The sequence below is a fragment of the Chiloscyllium plagiosum genome, unplaced genomic scaffold (genome assembly GCF_037043375.1).
Source record: "Chiloscyllium plagiosum isolate Xiang-an unplaced genomic scaffold, Cpla_swu_hap1 HiC_scaffold_52, whole genome shotgun sequence".
Lineage (NCBI taxonomy): Eukaryota > Metazoa > Chordata > Chondrichthyes > Orectolobiformes > Hemiscylliidae > Chiloscyllium > Chiloscyllium plagiosum.
Window position 1 is genome coordinate 21,241,532 of NW_028270190.1, and position 17,936 is coordinate 21,259,467.

Genomic DNA, 17,936 nt, shown 5'->3' on the forward strand with positions numbered 1-17,936 from the left:
CTGTTTGGTACATGGGAGAATGGAATCAATTTGATGGCTAGAAAAAAGGACCGATGAGACGAATGGAAGGGAAAAGGGAGAGGCTATGATGGGTGTTGGGTAATGGAAAGGACGTTATTTGAAATTAAAGCACTCAGCTTTGAGAACTCTGAGCTGCATGCTGCCTCAATGGAAGATGAGGTGTTGTTCCACCAGTATACAATGCCATCGCTGTGGCAATAGACGACGCCAAAGCTGGCCATGTTGGAAAGGGAGTCGGAATAAGAACTAAAAAGAGCGGAGACTGGTAGATAAGGTCGGCCCCTGCAGGTCTGGCTGAGATATTTGATGAAACCGTTCCTTAGTGTGTATTTGGTCTGCCCAACAAAGAGAAGACCACATCGGGAGGACCTGATGAAGTAAATTAATTTAGATAAGAGGCAGGTGAACCTCTGTCTTAGCTGGAAGGATTGTATGAATCCCTGGATGAAGGTAATGGGGGTGATGTGCCTGTCTGTCCATGCCGTACTATCTGTGGTAGAGGATTGCGATGGTTCATACACACTTTACTGGTAAAATATGACAACTCGGAAACCATCTGGATGGTGGACTGTACATGCGGGGCAAATGGTGGATGGTAAATGAGAATCGAGGTTTACAAAGCAACTTAAAGCGTCAGAGGAATTGTGCATTTATTGTGGAAAAAATCCTTCTTCCAAATCTGAGTAATTCGATACACCAAAGTACAGTGGATGCAGTGACAATTAGCAAATTTAAGGATGAGTTACATGGCGTTTTACTTGGTAACGGGTTGAAGAAATATAGAGAGAAGGCAGGAAAGTAAGGGTGAATAGCATATCTGCTATCACAGAATGGCCCCTTTCTGCTCCTATCGCTTATGAAGTTATGAACTTATGAGAGAAGAGGTGAAAGAAGAGAAAAATATCGAATGAAGGCATCTTCAAATTAACATTTCTTTTCTATAAGGGAGAATAAACAAGGAAAACGCATATATCTTAACATTTCCTCTCGTTGGAGACCAATCTCGCTAAGACTACCAAATTAAATGCTGGCAGTTAGAAATCCAAGACTTTCAAAACAATGTTGCTTTTACAATTGCCTCAAATTTGTGTACAGATCTGTTCTTTGGTTTCTCCCGAGCTGCTATCGAATTCTGTAATGCATTCCGTGCAATGTGGTTGCTGTTTCTAGATTTTTTGACATTTACCTACGTGATTTCATTTGTGGATAGTTTTCAGATCCATCCCTTTGTTTTGCAGTTATAAATTCTCTGATTAGCTTGACATCACCTCATCAGTTATTTTATGACGAATTCTCACGGCCTTTATTCTAACTGAAAGTCGAAGCAGACAGTTCGAAATAATAGAGTCGAAATTTTGCAACTCGTGTTTGAAAGGTAAGTGGAGTATTTAAATGCAGACGGGGAGCATCTGAAAGCACGTCTGCAAAGTATCAAGCAGACAAAAATTATTTACAGAAAGTAAAGTTGTACGGACAATTCTGAATCGTAGAACTGAATCGTAGATTAACGACAACGTGGAAGCAGACCATTCGGCCCAACAAGGCCACATTCACCTTCCAAAGAGCATCACGTTCACTCTCAACTCCATACCTCATTCCTGTAAACCTGCATTTCTGTGACCATTGCACCGAACCTACAAAGCCCTGAATACTATCGGCAATTTAGCATGGCTAATTCAACTAGCTTGCAGCTATTTAGACTGTCGGAGGGAACTGGAACATCCATTCAAACGATTTAACTGTCTACCTGGTGAACGCATTGTGCAACTGCAAATTGCAAATTCAAAACTGGCTATTGAGGAGGCCAAAATCATTAGCGAATGTCGACATTCCGGATTGTAACAGGGATAAATCTTGAAAGACTTCATTACGGAATCACATAGAATACTGAAAGCCAAAATTTCTCACCAGCGATCCTGAAAATGTTGATCCCATGTGCCAGAAGTAGCAAGCCCACCCATTGCCTAACGAATTTGACGTAGATTTACCAAAGTATTTCATAGAAAGTCAGTTAACTGGGTTTTTGAATTGAGAACGCGCATACTGCCAAATTCGCCCCTTGCAAAAACCACCGAGCACAAAACCCCTGATATTCGGTATTGATTACCGCATTTTTTTTCTGTCTGGCCTGTTTACCAAAGGGGAAAACGTTATTCTTTGTGTTGTGTATTTCCTACTGTCAGACAGCTGCCTTCCGCGTATAGCTAAGTTGCAAGCAAAGAACAATAGTAGAGGCTCTGACCTGAGAGCCTGCTCCGCCACTCAATATGATTGTGGCTGGCTAAACTACACGTGACATATTCAAAGCATATAAGATCTAATTTAATGGGTGGAGCCGGACATAATTTTCCCTCTTGTGTAACCAATGGGATCCATCAAGATTTTTCTTTTAAAAATGGGTCATCCATTTAAGACAGAAATGAGAAATGTTCCAGTTGTTCTGTTATACTTCGGTGAGTTTTCGGGGTCTCCCTTCCTCAAAATTCAGCGAATGCAGGCAATAGAAATTTTTTGTTGAATGATCACTGAATACTGAGTGGAGGAAAGACTATCTTTGAATTTGGCGCTGAGGTTAAAATCAGATCGGGGATCACATTGGATCATTTGAGCAGGCTGGAAGGGCCCTGCACTTGTTGTTCGCCGTTTGTTAAAAGGGCCATCTATGCTTAAATGTAGCATACGGTGGGGAAAAGTGCAATATAAAGCAAATTCGTTGCCACTATAAAGGAAGCACGTTTCTATTCAACAGCAGAACTAACTGCTAATGGTTTGCTTTGGTTATGTCAGAAGTGTGAAGGCCAATTCGGTTGTAGCAATCCAGTGATCATTATGGCAAGGCGATGCCTGGGTGTTTGGGCCTCATGACCACACTCAGTTTCCTTCAGGTCCTGAAGCGACCACAGCCACACAGTGTCCCTCCTCCTGGACTAATTCCACATTCCTCCGGGCTCGCTCATTGACCATTTCCTGAAGCTTTAATGCACAATGAAAAACAAGATGTTTACACTGAGATTAGGAGACGAAGCAGAGTCAAAAGATATTGTCAAATGGAGACAGGAGCAGGGAGGGGAATGGCGCAAATTGAGAAACACACAAAGTGGGCTGGAATGAGAGACAGGGACAAGGAGAGGAGAAAAGAACGAGAGGCGATGGCATCATTTCGGTAACACCAGTGAAAGGGGAGAAACATGGGGGGCGGGGGAGGCGAGAGTGATTATATAATAGGACAGTAATAGAAGACAAAATTTGATGGAGAAATCAAAACATGAAAGGAAGCGAAGAAGCAAAAATCATAAGAAGGTCATTCAGCTTTCCTCTCGATCTTTTGTCCGTGTGATGCAAGCAGAAAATATGAGAGGTTTATCATTGCTTAGCTCCTCCCCAAAACAGTTATTATATGCAGTTGCGGGGGCGAGGGTGATGGTAGAACTCGTGGGGTGGCATTGGATGTGGGTAATTTGCGTCTGCCCTCTTTGTATAGTGGAATCTCTTACCGTCTTCAGCGTGATTTTCTTCGCCTTTTTGTTGTCAATCTCTGCATCCGAAGTGATCATCACATGAACCCATTGATGCGGAGAACCTAAATGCAATATTTACGACATCAAACAAATTACACACACATGTAATTCTGGACAGGATATAGTATTGATTTATAAAATGTCCCTACCAGATTGGATTCCCTTTTGTCTTGCTCGTAACTGTTTGTTCTATCTGCACATCTTTTTTTTGCTATTCTGCCTTCAGTTCACTATTCTTATCTGCTCTCTCTCTTCCCTCAATTACCATGCTTCACTCTATGCTTCTAATGGCCTGCTGCTCATTGATTCTATTTCACAAGCAATTTATTTCCATGCTTACGCAATTCCAGACTTCCCGTTTCACCTTCGCTTCGTGATCAGAATGATCAATAAATGACACATGGAGTTAGGGAGACACAGGTGGAGGGAAATAAATGTAGATAGGAAGACCCAAATGCAGAGGATTTCAAAAGGAAGGACTGAAGGTGGTGTTTGGCATTAAAGACGAAGCTTCGTGAACCAGTTTGAAGGTTCTACAATAACTGCTCCACCCTGCAGTGTATGCCCCACTTAATATTTTTGTTCGTCAATGGTGGTAAAATAACTGTATACATAGCACTGAGGTAACAGGAGTCATCACACGAATACAGATAATACAAGTGACTCAATGATTTCCAGGACGCAACCTCAATTGCTAGACCCCGGTAAGTTTGGTGGATGTTCAAGAAAACAATTAAGGAGCAAATAATCGACATGAGAAAACACTTGTGAACAACTTTCTGGTTAATCCAAAGATATTCGGCAAGTAAATCAAGATGAAGTGATAACCATGGAACGATCAGTCCCTAACAAACGATCAGTTTGTGTCTAGTGGGCACACACTGGAAGAGTATTAAATGAGACACAATATTTGATCAGCTAAGTCCGCATTGCTTTTTTACCTGGAGGTCATGGCTCAGAAGGCTTGTTAATTATTTTGAAGAAGTGTTCAAGTGTTTGGCAGGCTATCAATTAATCAGTATTTCGGAAATAAATTTGACACAACTCCAAGCCAAAACGCATGAAGTTAAAATTGCAAAGGATGCAGCGGAATTTGGCAATCCTGATTTAAATAAAAATGCCCACAGACATAGCAGTTGGTCATGCTAAAGGCCAGTGTGTGGAACAGGTATCAGTGGGTACCACTGTTATCATTGTTGGGTCACTTAATCTTTGAGATGTTCACAAACAACTTTGATCTGCAGATGCGAATTTCGGAGAGTAGTCACACGGGCATGCTAAATAAGATTGCAGGTTATACAAAGCTTAAAGTTTGTGAGAAGATTTGTAGCTCGGGTGCTCGTTGCTGTGGTTCTGTTCGCCGAGCTGGAAGTTTATGTTGCAAACGTTTCGTCCCCTGTCTAGGTGACATCCTCAGTGCTTGGGAGCCTCCTGTGAAGCGCTTCTGTGGTGTTTCCTCCGGCATTTATAATGGCCTGTCCCTGCCGCTTCCGGTTTCAGCTGTCCGCTGTAGTGGCCGGTATATTGGGTCCAGGTCTATGTGTTTGTTGATGGAGTTTGTGGATGAGTGCCATGCTTCTAGGAATTCCCTGGCTGTCCTTTGTTTTGCTTGCCCTATAATGGTAGTGTTGTCCCACACAACCGGAAGCGGCAGGGACAGGCCACTATAAATGCCGGAGGAAACACCACAGAAGCGCTTCACAGGAGGCTCCCAAGCACTGAGGATGTCACCTCGACAGGGGACGAAACGTTTGCAACAAAAACTTCCAGCTCGGCGAACAGAACCACAGCATACAAAGCTTCGCCAAGTAGGTGACATTAAATATATTTATATATATATATATATATATTAGATGAATGGATTTTGTCAGGTGACATTTTTAACCTGATAAATGTGACGAAGCAACAACCAAGGCTTGGTTTCAGAGAGGGGAAAAGGAGAAAAGCATTCCTGAAGAAGGGCTTATGCCCGAAACGTCGATTCCCATGTTCCTTGGATGCTGCCTGACCTGCTGCGCTTTTCCAGCAACACATTTTCAGTTCTGAGAGGAGAAAAGTCATGTTACTGCCCTTGATCAGAGATACATGAATCTGGCAGGAGAATTCAACCGGGTAGTTGACAAGCAGCATTGGATTCTTGTCGTTTTGAGGCATTCCAGTGTGAAAACAACATGGTGGTCAATTTGAATCTACAGAAAGTTTTGCTCAGTTCATTGCTGAACTACTGTTGCAGTTTTGGTCATCACACTGTCGGAAGATGTGGTTGCACTGGAAAGGGTCAAAAGAATGTTTGTCAGGAGGTTGCCTTGGATGAAGCTATGAAGAGGTTATGCACATCGTTTTTTGTTTTGAGCGTGAAAGTTTGAATGGGGATCCCAGACTGGTAGACAAGATAAGCACAGGCATGAACATGGTGAAATGAAAGCCGCTGTTTCTCTTCGTAGAAATATCCATATCAAGGGAAAAGTATTGAAGTGAAAGGCAGAAAGCTTACAGGATGTTGAAAGAATATCGTTTTCGCTAGATGTGTTTGGGTTTTGATTGAACTGTCAGCGATAATAGTACTGGTGGGAAACGTCACGAAACTTTGAAAGTACTTGGATGAGCATTCAAAGTAACATACGATTAAAGACTATCGGTCGAGTGCGGCAAAGTTGGACTTGCGAAGTTGGTATTATTACCATTGTCAGTATAAACTTAATCGGTCAATCAGGCTCTCCAGTAACTTATCATTCTCATGGAAACTACTGAGAACCATTACATTCTATGCACCTCAGTTAATACATTCGAAACTCCTCAGTCATTACATCTAACTCCACATAGCCACTGCATCCCACTTCCCTCAGTCGCTACACAATACCCTGACTTCATACTTCTTAGTTAGGTCAGCTATCCAAGCTATCAGTCAGGTAAAGTTACTGACACTGCCTTTATCGTAAGTCCATTCTTGATCGGTTAAGTAGACCGAAACTGCGTACAATATTCAGTCGTGTTCTCATTTAAGGCATGTACAATTATCGCAAGACATGCCAGATCCTATATTCAAAACGACTTGCTTTGAAAAGCGACATTTCATTTACTTCTTGACTTACCTGCATGACTTCCTTTTGCAGCTAGGACAATCAAATCTTTTTGCACATTGCACTGTCTCAATATGTAGCCATTTTGATTTTAAACTGTCGTCGCCTTTTTGCAGCGACTATTGACTTCATCCTGCATTGTTTTCCACACTCATTCAATTTGTCAAAACGACACTGAAATTATCTGCATTTTCTCGCAAGTCATCACGCCACACAGCTTGGTGTTCATATACTTTCCCTGATTTGTTCCATAACCTACAAATCCCTCACCTTGCTCAGCATCAGTCTGAAGGTTATAAAATTCCGTAGGGTTGGATGGAAGAGTAAACGAATTCAAAGTAGAAGTCTCAGACCCTGAAGAGTCAGGCGAGGCAATGTCAATCGAAAATGTTGTCGATAGATCCTTGTGTCTTTGAGTTGGTACTCTTTCTGCAATAGGAAGAAAGGATGGTGGCATATGAGCTTACAGGTGATGCATCGTGTACTGTTTTGAAAGGTTACATAATCATTAGATAATGCATCTACTTCGCAAATAAACCCACTCCATACTTGCACTGCGTGTCTCAATAAAATACTCTTAGTGGGGTCGGACGATAGAATCAGAGCAGTGCCAAACCCGAAGGCGTCACAAGAGCACAGGTGTCATAAAAGTGACAAGAAATTGCCAGAACCACGTCAATACCGACACGGAGAAATGTTTGATGGATGAGAAAGAAGAGTTAATCGGGCTAAACAAGTGCATAAGATAACTCTGACGGTTAACATTAAGGGGAGTATACACAGATTCTATGAATATATCAAAAGGAAATGATTTCGGTGTAAGGAATTGGTGGACGAAGGTGGCAATTGTTTCTTAAACTGAAGCACATTGGCAAAACGCTGAAACATTACTTTACAGGTGTCTTTTCTTTCACCAGGAGGACAATACAAGCACAAAATGTCGGAATTTATGTTAAGAGGCGAGGTGGTATGGGAGGACTTTTTAAAAAAATTTACAGTGGTCAAATATTCAGTTTTTTAACAATAGGGTTGCTCAGGAAGTTAATTCGAATTGCCTGAGCCAAATTTTCCAGTTGAGATCGTGTCGTAGAGAGGATGAAAGAAGATTCGAGAACGACTAACGCCAAAACTTCCTTTCGACAATAATCTCGTAAACAAATACTGGGGAGCAATTAACCAGCAACCCTCATGTAATTATTGGGAAGGCTTTTGAAGAAAGAACAAGTGAAGCATAAAATGAGTTTTCATTTGGCGAACCAAACATTGAAAGGGTATTCACTGCCTCTTTGCCAAAGGGAGCTGTTATAAAAAAAGCTTACTGGAATATTTCTACGAGGTAACAAAATGTTTGGCATTTTATATAATTTATAATAATTTCTACAACAACTTTCACAAGATCCAACATGGGAAACTTAGGTAAAAATGTAAAAAAGCGGCAAATTTAACAAGTAGGTTCCACGATTTTCAGAATGATGGGAGAAAGATGGTCTGTTATTGAATTGACAGCAGTGCGTACCACAGTGATCATTGCTGGTTCACTTATTTTTCATATTCTTAAGTTAAATAGATTTGTAGCTTCAAATTTGAATGTGTGAGCACTGAGGACCTTTATTAAATTATGCTGATACAAAGATTGGCCAATTAAGTACATTGAGGAACACGTTATTCAGTGACACATGGATACAAATACTTTGCCAGGTAGACGGTTGTGTGCCAGATGAAATGTAAAACTGACATATGTGTGATGGTACAATTTACAAGAAGGAAGAATACATGTCACAACTTAATGAATGATTGGACATTCGGAATCAAAGAAGAAAAGAAGTGTCTTGCAGTATGTGGACCCAGATTGCTGAATGTGTCAAGACAGGTTGACGAGATAATTAAAGAAGCACATTGGTTAATTCCATTTCCCAGGTGCTCTTTCGCTCATAAATGCAGGGAGATAAGATTTCAGATGCAAATGACTGTGTTTCAGTCACTGTTGGAGTACTGTGAGCATACTGGTCAATGCACGATAGAAAGATTTGATTGCTCTGGAGTCGGTGCACAGAATATTTTCCACAGAGGTGCCTTGAATAGAGCTATATAGAAAGTTTGGATACGGTGGAGTTATCCCCTTTGGAGAGGAAGGTGCTGAATTGGTCGTGACAGCGTGGTTGAGATAAGAAAGGGCATCGACAAGCTGAAAAAAAGACAACCTCTTTCCCTTCATAGAAACTAATGAAACAAATGAAGCAACTGTCAAGTGCAAAGTAAAGGCTGAGGAGATTTTTGGAGTTAAAGCATATGGACAGAAGCAATATTGGGATTTGAAATACATTGGCTGGGAGTCTTTCTGCTCATCAACATATCAACTGGTAAAATGCAGTGAACCAGCATTTGAAGTGTCATAATATTCAAGACTACGGGTTTATTTGGAGGACTGGAGAATTATCAAGGTGGTGATATGCCATTATTCAAATTACCTCTGCGGTCGGACTGGAATCTATAACTCTGTGTTTTCTCTCCTGCATCATTGCATTCAACTCACTCTTTCACTTCATCCCGATCACCTCAGTCATTAAATTACTCACGAAATCCCATTTTTGTCAAATATGACTTCTCAGTTCCCAGTTCACGATTTCGACTCAGTTAAGACACGAACTCCCAGTTCCACCAGTCATGAGGTCGTACCCGCTCAGTCACGACATCCTGCTGTCTGATTTACTGAATTCCATTCACCTTAATCACGGTCTTCTAACCTTGTCGGTCAACACATCAAATTCTCCTCCAAAATTCAATCTCACTTCCTTAAGTCACTCACTTCATCACTCCTCCCATGCCAGTCACAACATCCCACCATCTTCAGAAACTGTGTTATATTCCCATCAGTAACAAAGTCCCAGTCCAATCATGCACAGTATTCTGTTACCGTCAGTAAAAGCATTACCCTTCATTCGGGGTCTATATTCTATTCCTTTCATTTACAACATCCCACTCCCGTCACGCGCTTTATTCTACTCCAGTCTTTAACAACATCACACTGGGCTGGCGCATTTTACCGCTCGACCATCACGCACTCTTTCACACTTGGATGAGTTACACATCCTTCTCCTATCAGTCTGCCCATTCATTTTTCCTCACTTCAGCATCCGCCAAGTTCTACTCTATCTCAGATGTTCATCTGAACTGCTCAGAATTACACTTGGACTTTGTGATTTTTGGGACTTTTTGTATATCAAGTTGAAGTTCAGGTTGCAGTTTGCGCCCTGCGATGGTAGGTTTGTGACCAGCTGGTTCTTTACCACGCGGCTTAACATAATCAGTGAGCCTCTGTTGAAGCACTGTCATCTGTCCTGCTTTTTCTTTACGTGTCTTGGTCTGTTAAAGTGAGTGATATCATTTCCGGTTCTTTCCGAAGAGGTTGGTAAATAGGATTACTACAGATGTGCTTATTGATGGAGTTTCGGTTTGAATGCCAGGGATCGCTGAATTCACGTGCGTGTTTACATTTGGCTGTCCGAGGATGGATGTGATATTGATGTCGTGTATTTCTTTATCCGTGTGTTAAGATACTAGTTATAGATGATAATGTCTTTTAATGACTAGTAGGTGTTTGTGTATCCAGGAGGCTAGATTTCTTCCTGGCTGTAGGGTGTAGTGTTTGATGTAGCCCTTGCAGGGCATTTTGTAAATGACATTCGAATTAGGGTTTTGGTCGTAAAGTGTCCTTTAGGTTCATCAGCAGCAGTTTCATTCCATTGGTAGATTTGTGGGCTACCAACGCTGAATCGGACAAACAAGCAGGAAAATAGCCATCAGGATAAACGAACACCAACTAGGTATCAAGATTCATGATCAGCTATCACAACGATCCTTACACACAGACGAAGAAGGACACCACTTTGATTGTGACAGCACATCTATTTTCGGACAGACGAAACAAAGACAGGCACGGGATTTCCTAAAGGCCTGGCATTTAAACAGGAACTCCACCAATAAACACATCGATTTCGACCCCATTTACCAACCTCTGAGAAAAAAGAAACAATAGTTATGTCACCCACCTAACAGACCAAGAAAATAAACAGAAATTGGGACAGAACACCATTAGTTGAACGGAGGCTCACATTTGACGAAACGTCTGAGAAAACAATAATAAAACACAGAACATCGATCAATGGAGTGCAGAACAGGCCATTCGGCCCTCGATGTTGCGCCAAACTATGAACTAGTCTAAGCCCATCCCGACACTACCCCATCATCATCCATGTGCTTCGAGTTATGTTTGAATCTCACTAATGTTGGTGAGTTAACTACATTGGCAGGCAGAGCATTCCATGCCCTTAACACTCTGTGAGTGAAGAAATTGCCTCTGACTTCTGTCTTAAATTTATCACGCATCAATTTATAGCTATGGCCCCTCGTTCAAGTTGATGGCATCATCACTGGAATAAAAGACTTTCATGTCACCCCATTCTAATCCTTTGATCGTCTTGTATGCCTCTATCAAATCCCCTCTTGGCCTTTTCCTTTCCAATGAGAATACAATTAAAGTCTCTCAGCCTTTCCTCATAAGGCCTTCCCGCCAGACTACGCAACATCCTGGTAAATCTCCTCTGCATCTTTTCCAATGTTTCCACATCCTTCCTGTAATGGGGGGACCAGAACTCTACACAATATTCCAAGTGCGGCCACACTTGTGTTTTGCATAATTGCAGCTTGACATTACGGCTCCGGAACACAATCCCTCTACCGATGAAACATACCATAATGCATGCCTTCTTAACAGCACAACCTGGTTGACAATTTTCAGTGAACTATGTACATGGACTCCAAGATCCATCTGCACATCCACACTGCCAAGAATCTTTCCATTGACCCAGTATTCGGTCTTCCTGTTATTCTTCTCAAAGTGAATCTATTCACATTTATCAACATTGTACTCCATTCATCACCTCTTAGCCCAATTCTGCAGTTCATGCAAGTCGTCCTGAAACCTGCAACATTATTCCAAACTATCCACTACTCCAACGACATTAAAGTCATCTGCAAATTTACTAACACATTCACCTACCCCTGCATCCAAGTCTATTATAAAAACTACAAACAGCAGTGGTCCTAAAACAGATTGTTGTGGCACACCATTAGGAAGCTGACGCCAGTCTGAATATTTTCCATCAACCACCAATTGCTGCTTTCTTGCAGAAAGGCAATTTCCAATCAAAACTGCTAAATTAATCTCAATTCCATACCCTGCATTGTCTCCAACTGCCTAGCATGTGGAAACTTATCAAAAGCCTTCCTCAGGTCCATGTATACCATGTCAACTGCCCTACCCTCATCGACATGCTTGGTTAACTTCTCAAAAAACTCAATGAGGTCGGTGAGACTTGACCTGTCTTTGATGAAACCATGTTGACGACCTGCAATCCGATCTCGACAGAGCCCACACACAACTTCCCACTTCTATCTTTGAATGGCGCGATCACGATTCTCGTCATCCTTTTCTTCCTCACAAAATTATAGAAAGCTTCATTGTTCTCCTTTATTTTGCCTCCTAAAGACTGCTCATGTCTTCTCTTTGATCTTCTGAACTCTCTCTTTAAATCCTACCTAGCAAGTTTACAACTCTCCTTCGTCTCACCTGAACCATGTCGCCTCATGGTCACATAAGCCTCCTTCTTCCGCTTAACAAGCGATGCAATTTCTTTAGTAAACCGCAGTTACCTTATGTTATCACTTCACCCGTGCCTGGCTGGGATATATGTATCAAGGAAATGCAATATCTGTTCCCTAAAGCAGCTCCACATTTCGAATACCTCTATCCCGGTATTTTGCTACCGCTTTCTTTGCATCCGACGTCTTGCCTAATCGTATTATAATTGCCCTTCCTCAATCTGTATCTCATGCCTGTGGCATGTTCTATCCATCTTCGTCTCTGAACGAATCGAAACCGAATTATGGTCTCTTTCCAAAGTACTCACCTGATACTAAATCAAACTCCTGGCCTGGTTCATTACCAAGTATTAGACCCACTGTTGCCGTCACTCTTATCGACCCTTCGATATACTGTGTCAGGAAACTTGCCTGCACACATTGTACGAAAACTAATCCATCCGACATCCTCGAAATATAGCATTTATCATGAATGCTGTGGGATTTGAAGCCCCCCATAATGACCACGCTGTACATTTCATTTTTACCCAGAATCGTTTTGCCGATACTCTCCTCCATATTAGGTGCGGCACGGTGGCTCAGTGGTTAACACTGCTGCCTCCCAGCACCAGGATCCCAGGTTCAATTACAGCCTCGGGTGACTGTCTGAGTGGAGTTTGCGGATTTTACCTGTGTCTGCGTGGGTTTCCTCCGGGTGCTCAGATTTCCTCCCACAGTACAAAGATGTGGAGGTCAGGTGAAGTTGCAATGCTAACTTGCCCCAAAGTGTTAGGTCAATTATCAGAGAGGAATGGGTCTTTCTGGGTTACTCTTCTGAGGGTCGGTGTGGAGTGGTTCGGCCGAAGTGCCTGTTTCCACACTGTAGGGAATCTAATCTAATCCCTGGAAATCTGCGGAGGCCTATAAATAAGCTCCCAGCAGTGTAACCTCTCCTCTCTTGTTTCTCACCACAGCCCATGCTCTCTCAATAGACGAGTCCTCGTTAGAAGTTCTTTCGACTACCATTATACTTGTCTTGACGAACAAGGCCACACTTCCCACACACCCTATTTTACCTCCTTCCCTGTTCTGAATTGAAGATCTAAACCCTGGAACCTACAACATCCATTCCTCCCCCTGCTCTATCCACGAATAGCCACAGCATTGAAGTCCCAGGGACCTATCCATGCTGCAAGCTCACCGACCTTATTTCGGATACTTCTGGCTTTGAAGAAGACTCACTTCAAACCAATTTGCTCCCTGCCAGCCCATTCCCGTGACCACGAAATCGTGTCCATGTCCTCCCTACTCTCATCCTTCTGTGCATTGGAACTACACCTCAGGTTCCCATTTTCCTGGTGAGTTAGTTTAACCCCATCCGAATAGCGCCAGCAGATTTTCCACCCAGTATATGTAGACCCACCAGCTCAGCGAGCGAACTCACAACCGGACACTTGGTCTCTTCTGTATTCTGTACGCTCCCATGGAGGTAGAGAGTGAGTGACATGGAGAGCACTTATGTTTTCCAGAAATTAGGGACAGGACCACATAGTATCTCATCTCATTTTTGCTTACCGAATAAGGGGTGCTTGTAACATTCTAACGGACTCGCGTGAAATCTCAGAACCACACTGTGGGTGGGAAATTACTTATGACGTACCTGCACAATATCCAGCATTACAGAATTGTGTCGGCTTCAACTCATACACAAAGAATGTGGAACATTTCTTGATGATGATGTCTTGCCTAGAGGAGCAGTTATTATTATTCCAATTAAAACAGATAGTCCTGGTTACCTCCCCATCACTCACGGAAGGATGGCGACCTGCAATTCATTTTGTTTTAATCGGAAATGATTAAAAGATACAATGAGCAGTGCGTAATGGAGAATTAAATATGGTAGATAAATAGGTGGTTATACCATTTAACCAGCCTGTACTCCTTGTGCAGCAGTGATCAATTGGGACAGCATTCTCTGGAATCATCCATTCACCAGAACTGAAATAAAAATTACAGAGTCAGCTCCTGATCTGATCACATATATTACCTGACTGGTAAACTGTCCGAGACTTCCACAATCTGTGCCCCTTTCGAAAACATGCACTCTGAATGAAATATTTCCCTCCAGCCCGAATATATACTGTTAGCCCTTGGCTCAGGTTCAGGTATTTGCAAGATTGTACGGAGGATTTACTGTATAGAAAGTGGACATTCTATCTACTGTTTTATTTTCAATTATTCACACATACACGAACTTTCAAGCATGACCTATAGATATCCTCTCATCAACATTAAACTATCCTGGTTTATCCTCAAGTGTTTTACGATCTTTATTCCATTAAACACGTAACAAAAGTTGAAGTCAATACCCGTCCCTGTGGTCGTGAGCTGAACATTCAAATTATTTTCTTGATAGAGGAGTCTGTTCAGAATTCTCCATTAGATTCATGATTAACCCTCACAGCGATTGTCTCATTAATGCTTGGTTGAATCACTTTCAAAGAGAACACAGTTCTCTTCGTGTAAATTAATGAAAGACCGTGAATACCAGAGTAGGTGCCCCTCGTTTGCATAACCAGAATAACATCATGACCAAAACAAAATGATGTGCTCCTAATGCGGAGCACCAAACTGTGGACTGTGCTCTTTCTGTAAATCAACTGATGGCTATGGAGACAGGAAATGTGTGCTGCAGTTCAATTGTGGTATGATAAATGTTTAAAAGAGTTACACATGATTATGAACGAGTTTGCTTTTAATTTTATAAAAATATCACGAGTCCTTCCCTAAAATACATTTATGTTTCTCTCTTTGCGAAACATGATGTTTTCAGTTTCAACAATGAGGGAGATAAGTTTAGTATTCCGGAATTACAGATGTTTTTGTTTCACTCCCACCAATTCCCTCATAGCTTTACACTGGTGCCTAGGACAATGAAACCATTGACAGTGCAAACAGTGAGCCATCACCCCGCCTTTTACAATTATACTAACGTTCCAAGAAAACTCACTCTTTACCTATTAAAGCTGTACCATCCCTGTTGGAGATTGTTACCACACTCATCTCGGTGTAAGCATTCTTTTAGACCCAATTTAATGCTCCTCCTGGTCGGATCCAAGACTGTGTGGTTCACACATGGATCAGCGATTTTGCTGTTTGGGACTGAGGGTCACAAAAAAAAACTGTTTAATATTATGTTGTAAAGAACAGTGAATTTGACATAGCAACATGAGCTGCCAGACGCATCAAAACTATAATTGGTATTAGCAGGGACGAGGGACACAGTAATCTGGAACGACTGAAGTTCCAATTGTAGTCATTTGAGAAGTAGAGGTTGAGTGCAGTTTCGAACAAAAAAACATTGAAAGTCACGAGTGGTTTTGACAGTGTCGATTACGAGAGAAAGTGATCGTATTGACAGAAATGTTGAAAACAAGAAAGAAGTGGGAGGCACGGTCGCACAGTAGTTAGCACTGCTGCTTCACAGCGCCTGAGACCCGGGTTCAATTCCCGCCTCAGGCGACTCCTTGTGTGGAGTTTGCACATTCTCCCTGTGTCTGCGTGGGTTTCCTCCGGGTGCACCGGTTTCCTCCCACAATCCAAAAATGTGCAGGTTAGGTGAATTGCCCGTAGTGTGAGGTAAATGTAGGCGAATGGGTCTGGGTGGGTTACGCTTCGGCGGGTCAGTGTGGACTTGTTGGGCCGAAGGGCCTGTTTGCACACTGTAACTAAACTAATCTAAAAGTCTAATCAGTTGCTTGAGTCATTGAGTCATATAGATTACAGCACGGAAACAGACCCTCCGGTCCAACCCGTCGATGTTGACCAGTTACCCCAACCCAATCTAGTCCCATTTCCCAGCACATATTCCTACCCAGCACAAACAATTCCTACTGATATACACATCCAAATACCTTTTAAATTTTGCAATTGCAATTGCACCAGATTCCACTACTTCCTCTGGCTGCTATTTACATACACGTACCGCCCCCTGTGTGAAAAGCTGCCCCTTAGGTCCCTTTCCCCGCTCACTCTAAGCCTCTGCTCTCTCGTTGTGGACTCCTCCAACCCAGGAAAAAAGACGTTGTCAATTTATTCTCTCCATGCTCCTCAGAATTTTATAAACCTCTATCAGGTAAATTAATGATATTCTGAAATGCAGATACATTGTTCTCCGCAGCTATTGGTATCAGGAACGTTTGCCGAAGAGTCTAATGTGGACAGTGGCAATCCGCTCTATGAGATGGAATTGGATGCGTATCGGAACAGGTGAGGTGAAGGGTTTTGAAGTGATTGCAGAAAATTGGTTCTTGGCAAGGACACATTCTGAGACACAGCAGAGTCACGACATGCCAGTTGGCTTCCTGTTCTTCTTAAGCATTTCGTTGGAGTCTAGTGTAGTGTCATGGATACTGTAGTACTCTTTCCGAAATAATTATAAATTTTATGCTAATAGTTAATAACAAGGGAGACAATTTGACAGAGTAGTGCCCATTCAGTATATTACATAATTGTTTCTTTTCTTCCGTAAGATTAACTCCTATCAGCACTGAAAATACAAAAGTTATTTTAATACGATCACAAATGCACGATAGGTTATGTTTATGCGTGATTAAAACAATTAAACAGAGTGAAGTTTGAATGAATGTTCAGGAACTTACACATCAAACCGAGAACCAGCAGTAGAGTCCTCATGCCACTGTGTGATACTCTGTAAATGGGAACAGAGAATTACTATTAGAAAGTGTCAATGAAGAGCGACATTATGGGAGGTAAATTAAAGATTGGTCGTCCTTGAATACGAATTACTATGAGTGGGTGGCTTCAAACCATCTTACATTCACTGGGGCAACTGCAGGAAAAATGAAACGTACGTCTGTGTTCCACCGGAACAACCACAGACAGGGTGCGATCGAACTCTCTTCATCATTATTATCCTCAACAGAATAAGAAGCACCTCTCTCACATTTGTGCATCTATCTGTACACGTCCTTACAACTTCCATCTCATGTGTACAAGTAACAGTTACTGCAAAGTAATTGTAGTCCGAACATCGCAATTACCAGAACCTCAACTGACTTGAATGCTATGTTCTAAACAATGAACCAGCTCCTTTTACTGTTTCATTACATGGTAATCTTTGAGAACAACTCCAATTGCAAAGACTTCAATCGGTAGAGGATAAGCAGTCCTCCCATCACCGAAACAAGTGAATATAAGTGACAGCTTTATGAGTTTGTTAGCGTGTTCCTTTAGTTCATTCCCGCTTACCTGTCTCTTTTGAAGTCAGTTTCGCTGTGGGGTATTCCAGTTCAGCTGCTACCTTTTTAGTCCCATCAAACTTCTGCTATGCATTGTGCCAGTTGCACAACAACTCACACTACATCCTCAGAAGACTCTGAACAAAGTGTTGGTTGGCTACATAATCAATGATTTAAATTGTGGCAACTTCAATGCAAATTAAATATTTTTTATGAAATGGCATACAGAAAGAGAACAATGACACATCTTTCCTGGCGTTGGAACGTGTTGTTTGGTTGTACCTGATCCTAATGTTCGCATTTGACTACCGCCACACATCCACACCCTCACACAAATGATGCAGGAATATTAGAATTGGCAGAGTACATGACCATGCTGTTGCCAGCACCGTCCAGCCTTCCTGAATTTGCATGGC

At 42.0% G+C, this 17,936-nt stretch overlaps 1 protein-coding gene across 2 annotated transcripts; it reads right to left on the reverse strand.

Annotated features, from left to right (window-relative positions):
- Positions 1 to 663: 663 nt before the first annotated feature.
- On the reverse strand, positions 664 to 17,619 carry LOC148134871 (pancreatic secretory granule membrane major glycoprotein GP2-like). 2 transcript variants are annotated; one of them, XM_087985311.1, is made up of 8 exons: positions 17,531 to 17,619; positions 16,921 to 16,970; positions 15,277 to 15,421; positions 14,181 to 14,257; positions 13,920 to 14,084; positions 6,890 to 7,048; positions 3,516 to 3,601; positions 664 to 2,994 (listed from the first exon to the last, which is right to left on the reverse strand). In XM_087985311.1, exons 2-8 carry the CDS (start codon positions 16,952 to 16,954, stop codon positions 2,893 to 2,895), a joined length of 768 nt encoding a protein of 255 aa, XP_087841437.1. In that variant the 5' UTR covers positions 16,955 to 16,970; positions 17,531 to 17,619; the 3' UTR covers positions 664 to 2,892. The 2 variants fall into 2 exon arrangements, with proteins under 2 accessions (XP_087841437.1, XP_087841436.1); XM_087985310.1 differs by having other exon boundaries at positions 664 to 3,601.
- Between the last annotated feature and the right edge of the window lie 317 nt (positions 17,620 to 17,936).

Excerpts from the sequence above, each read along its gene's own strand:
- LOC148134871 (XM_087985310.1), bottom strand. The coding sequence starts at position 16,954 with ATGAGGACTCTACTGCTGGTTCTCGGTTTGATGT. Across the intron at positions 14,258-15,276 it reads GGATGGTACAGCTTTAATAG|TTCTGGTGAATGGATGATTC; the intron begins GTAAAGAGTGAG and ends TTTTTATTTCAG. Across the intron at positions 3,602-6,889 it reads TCAGACTGATGCTGAGCAAG|GTTCTCCGCATCAATGGGTT; the intron begins GTGAGGGATTTG and ends TATTGCATTTAG.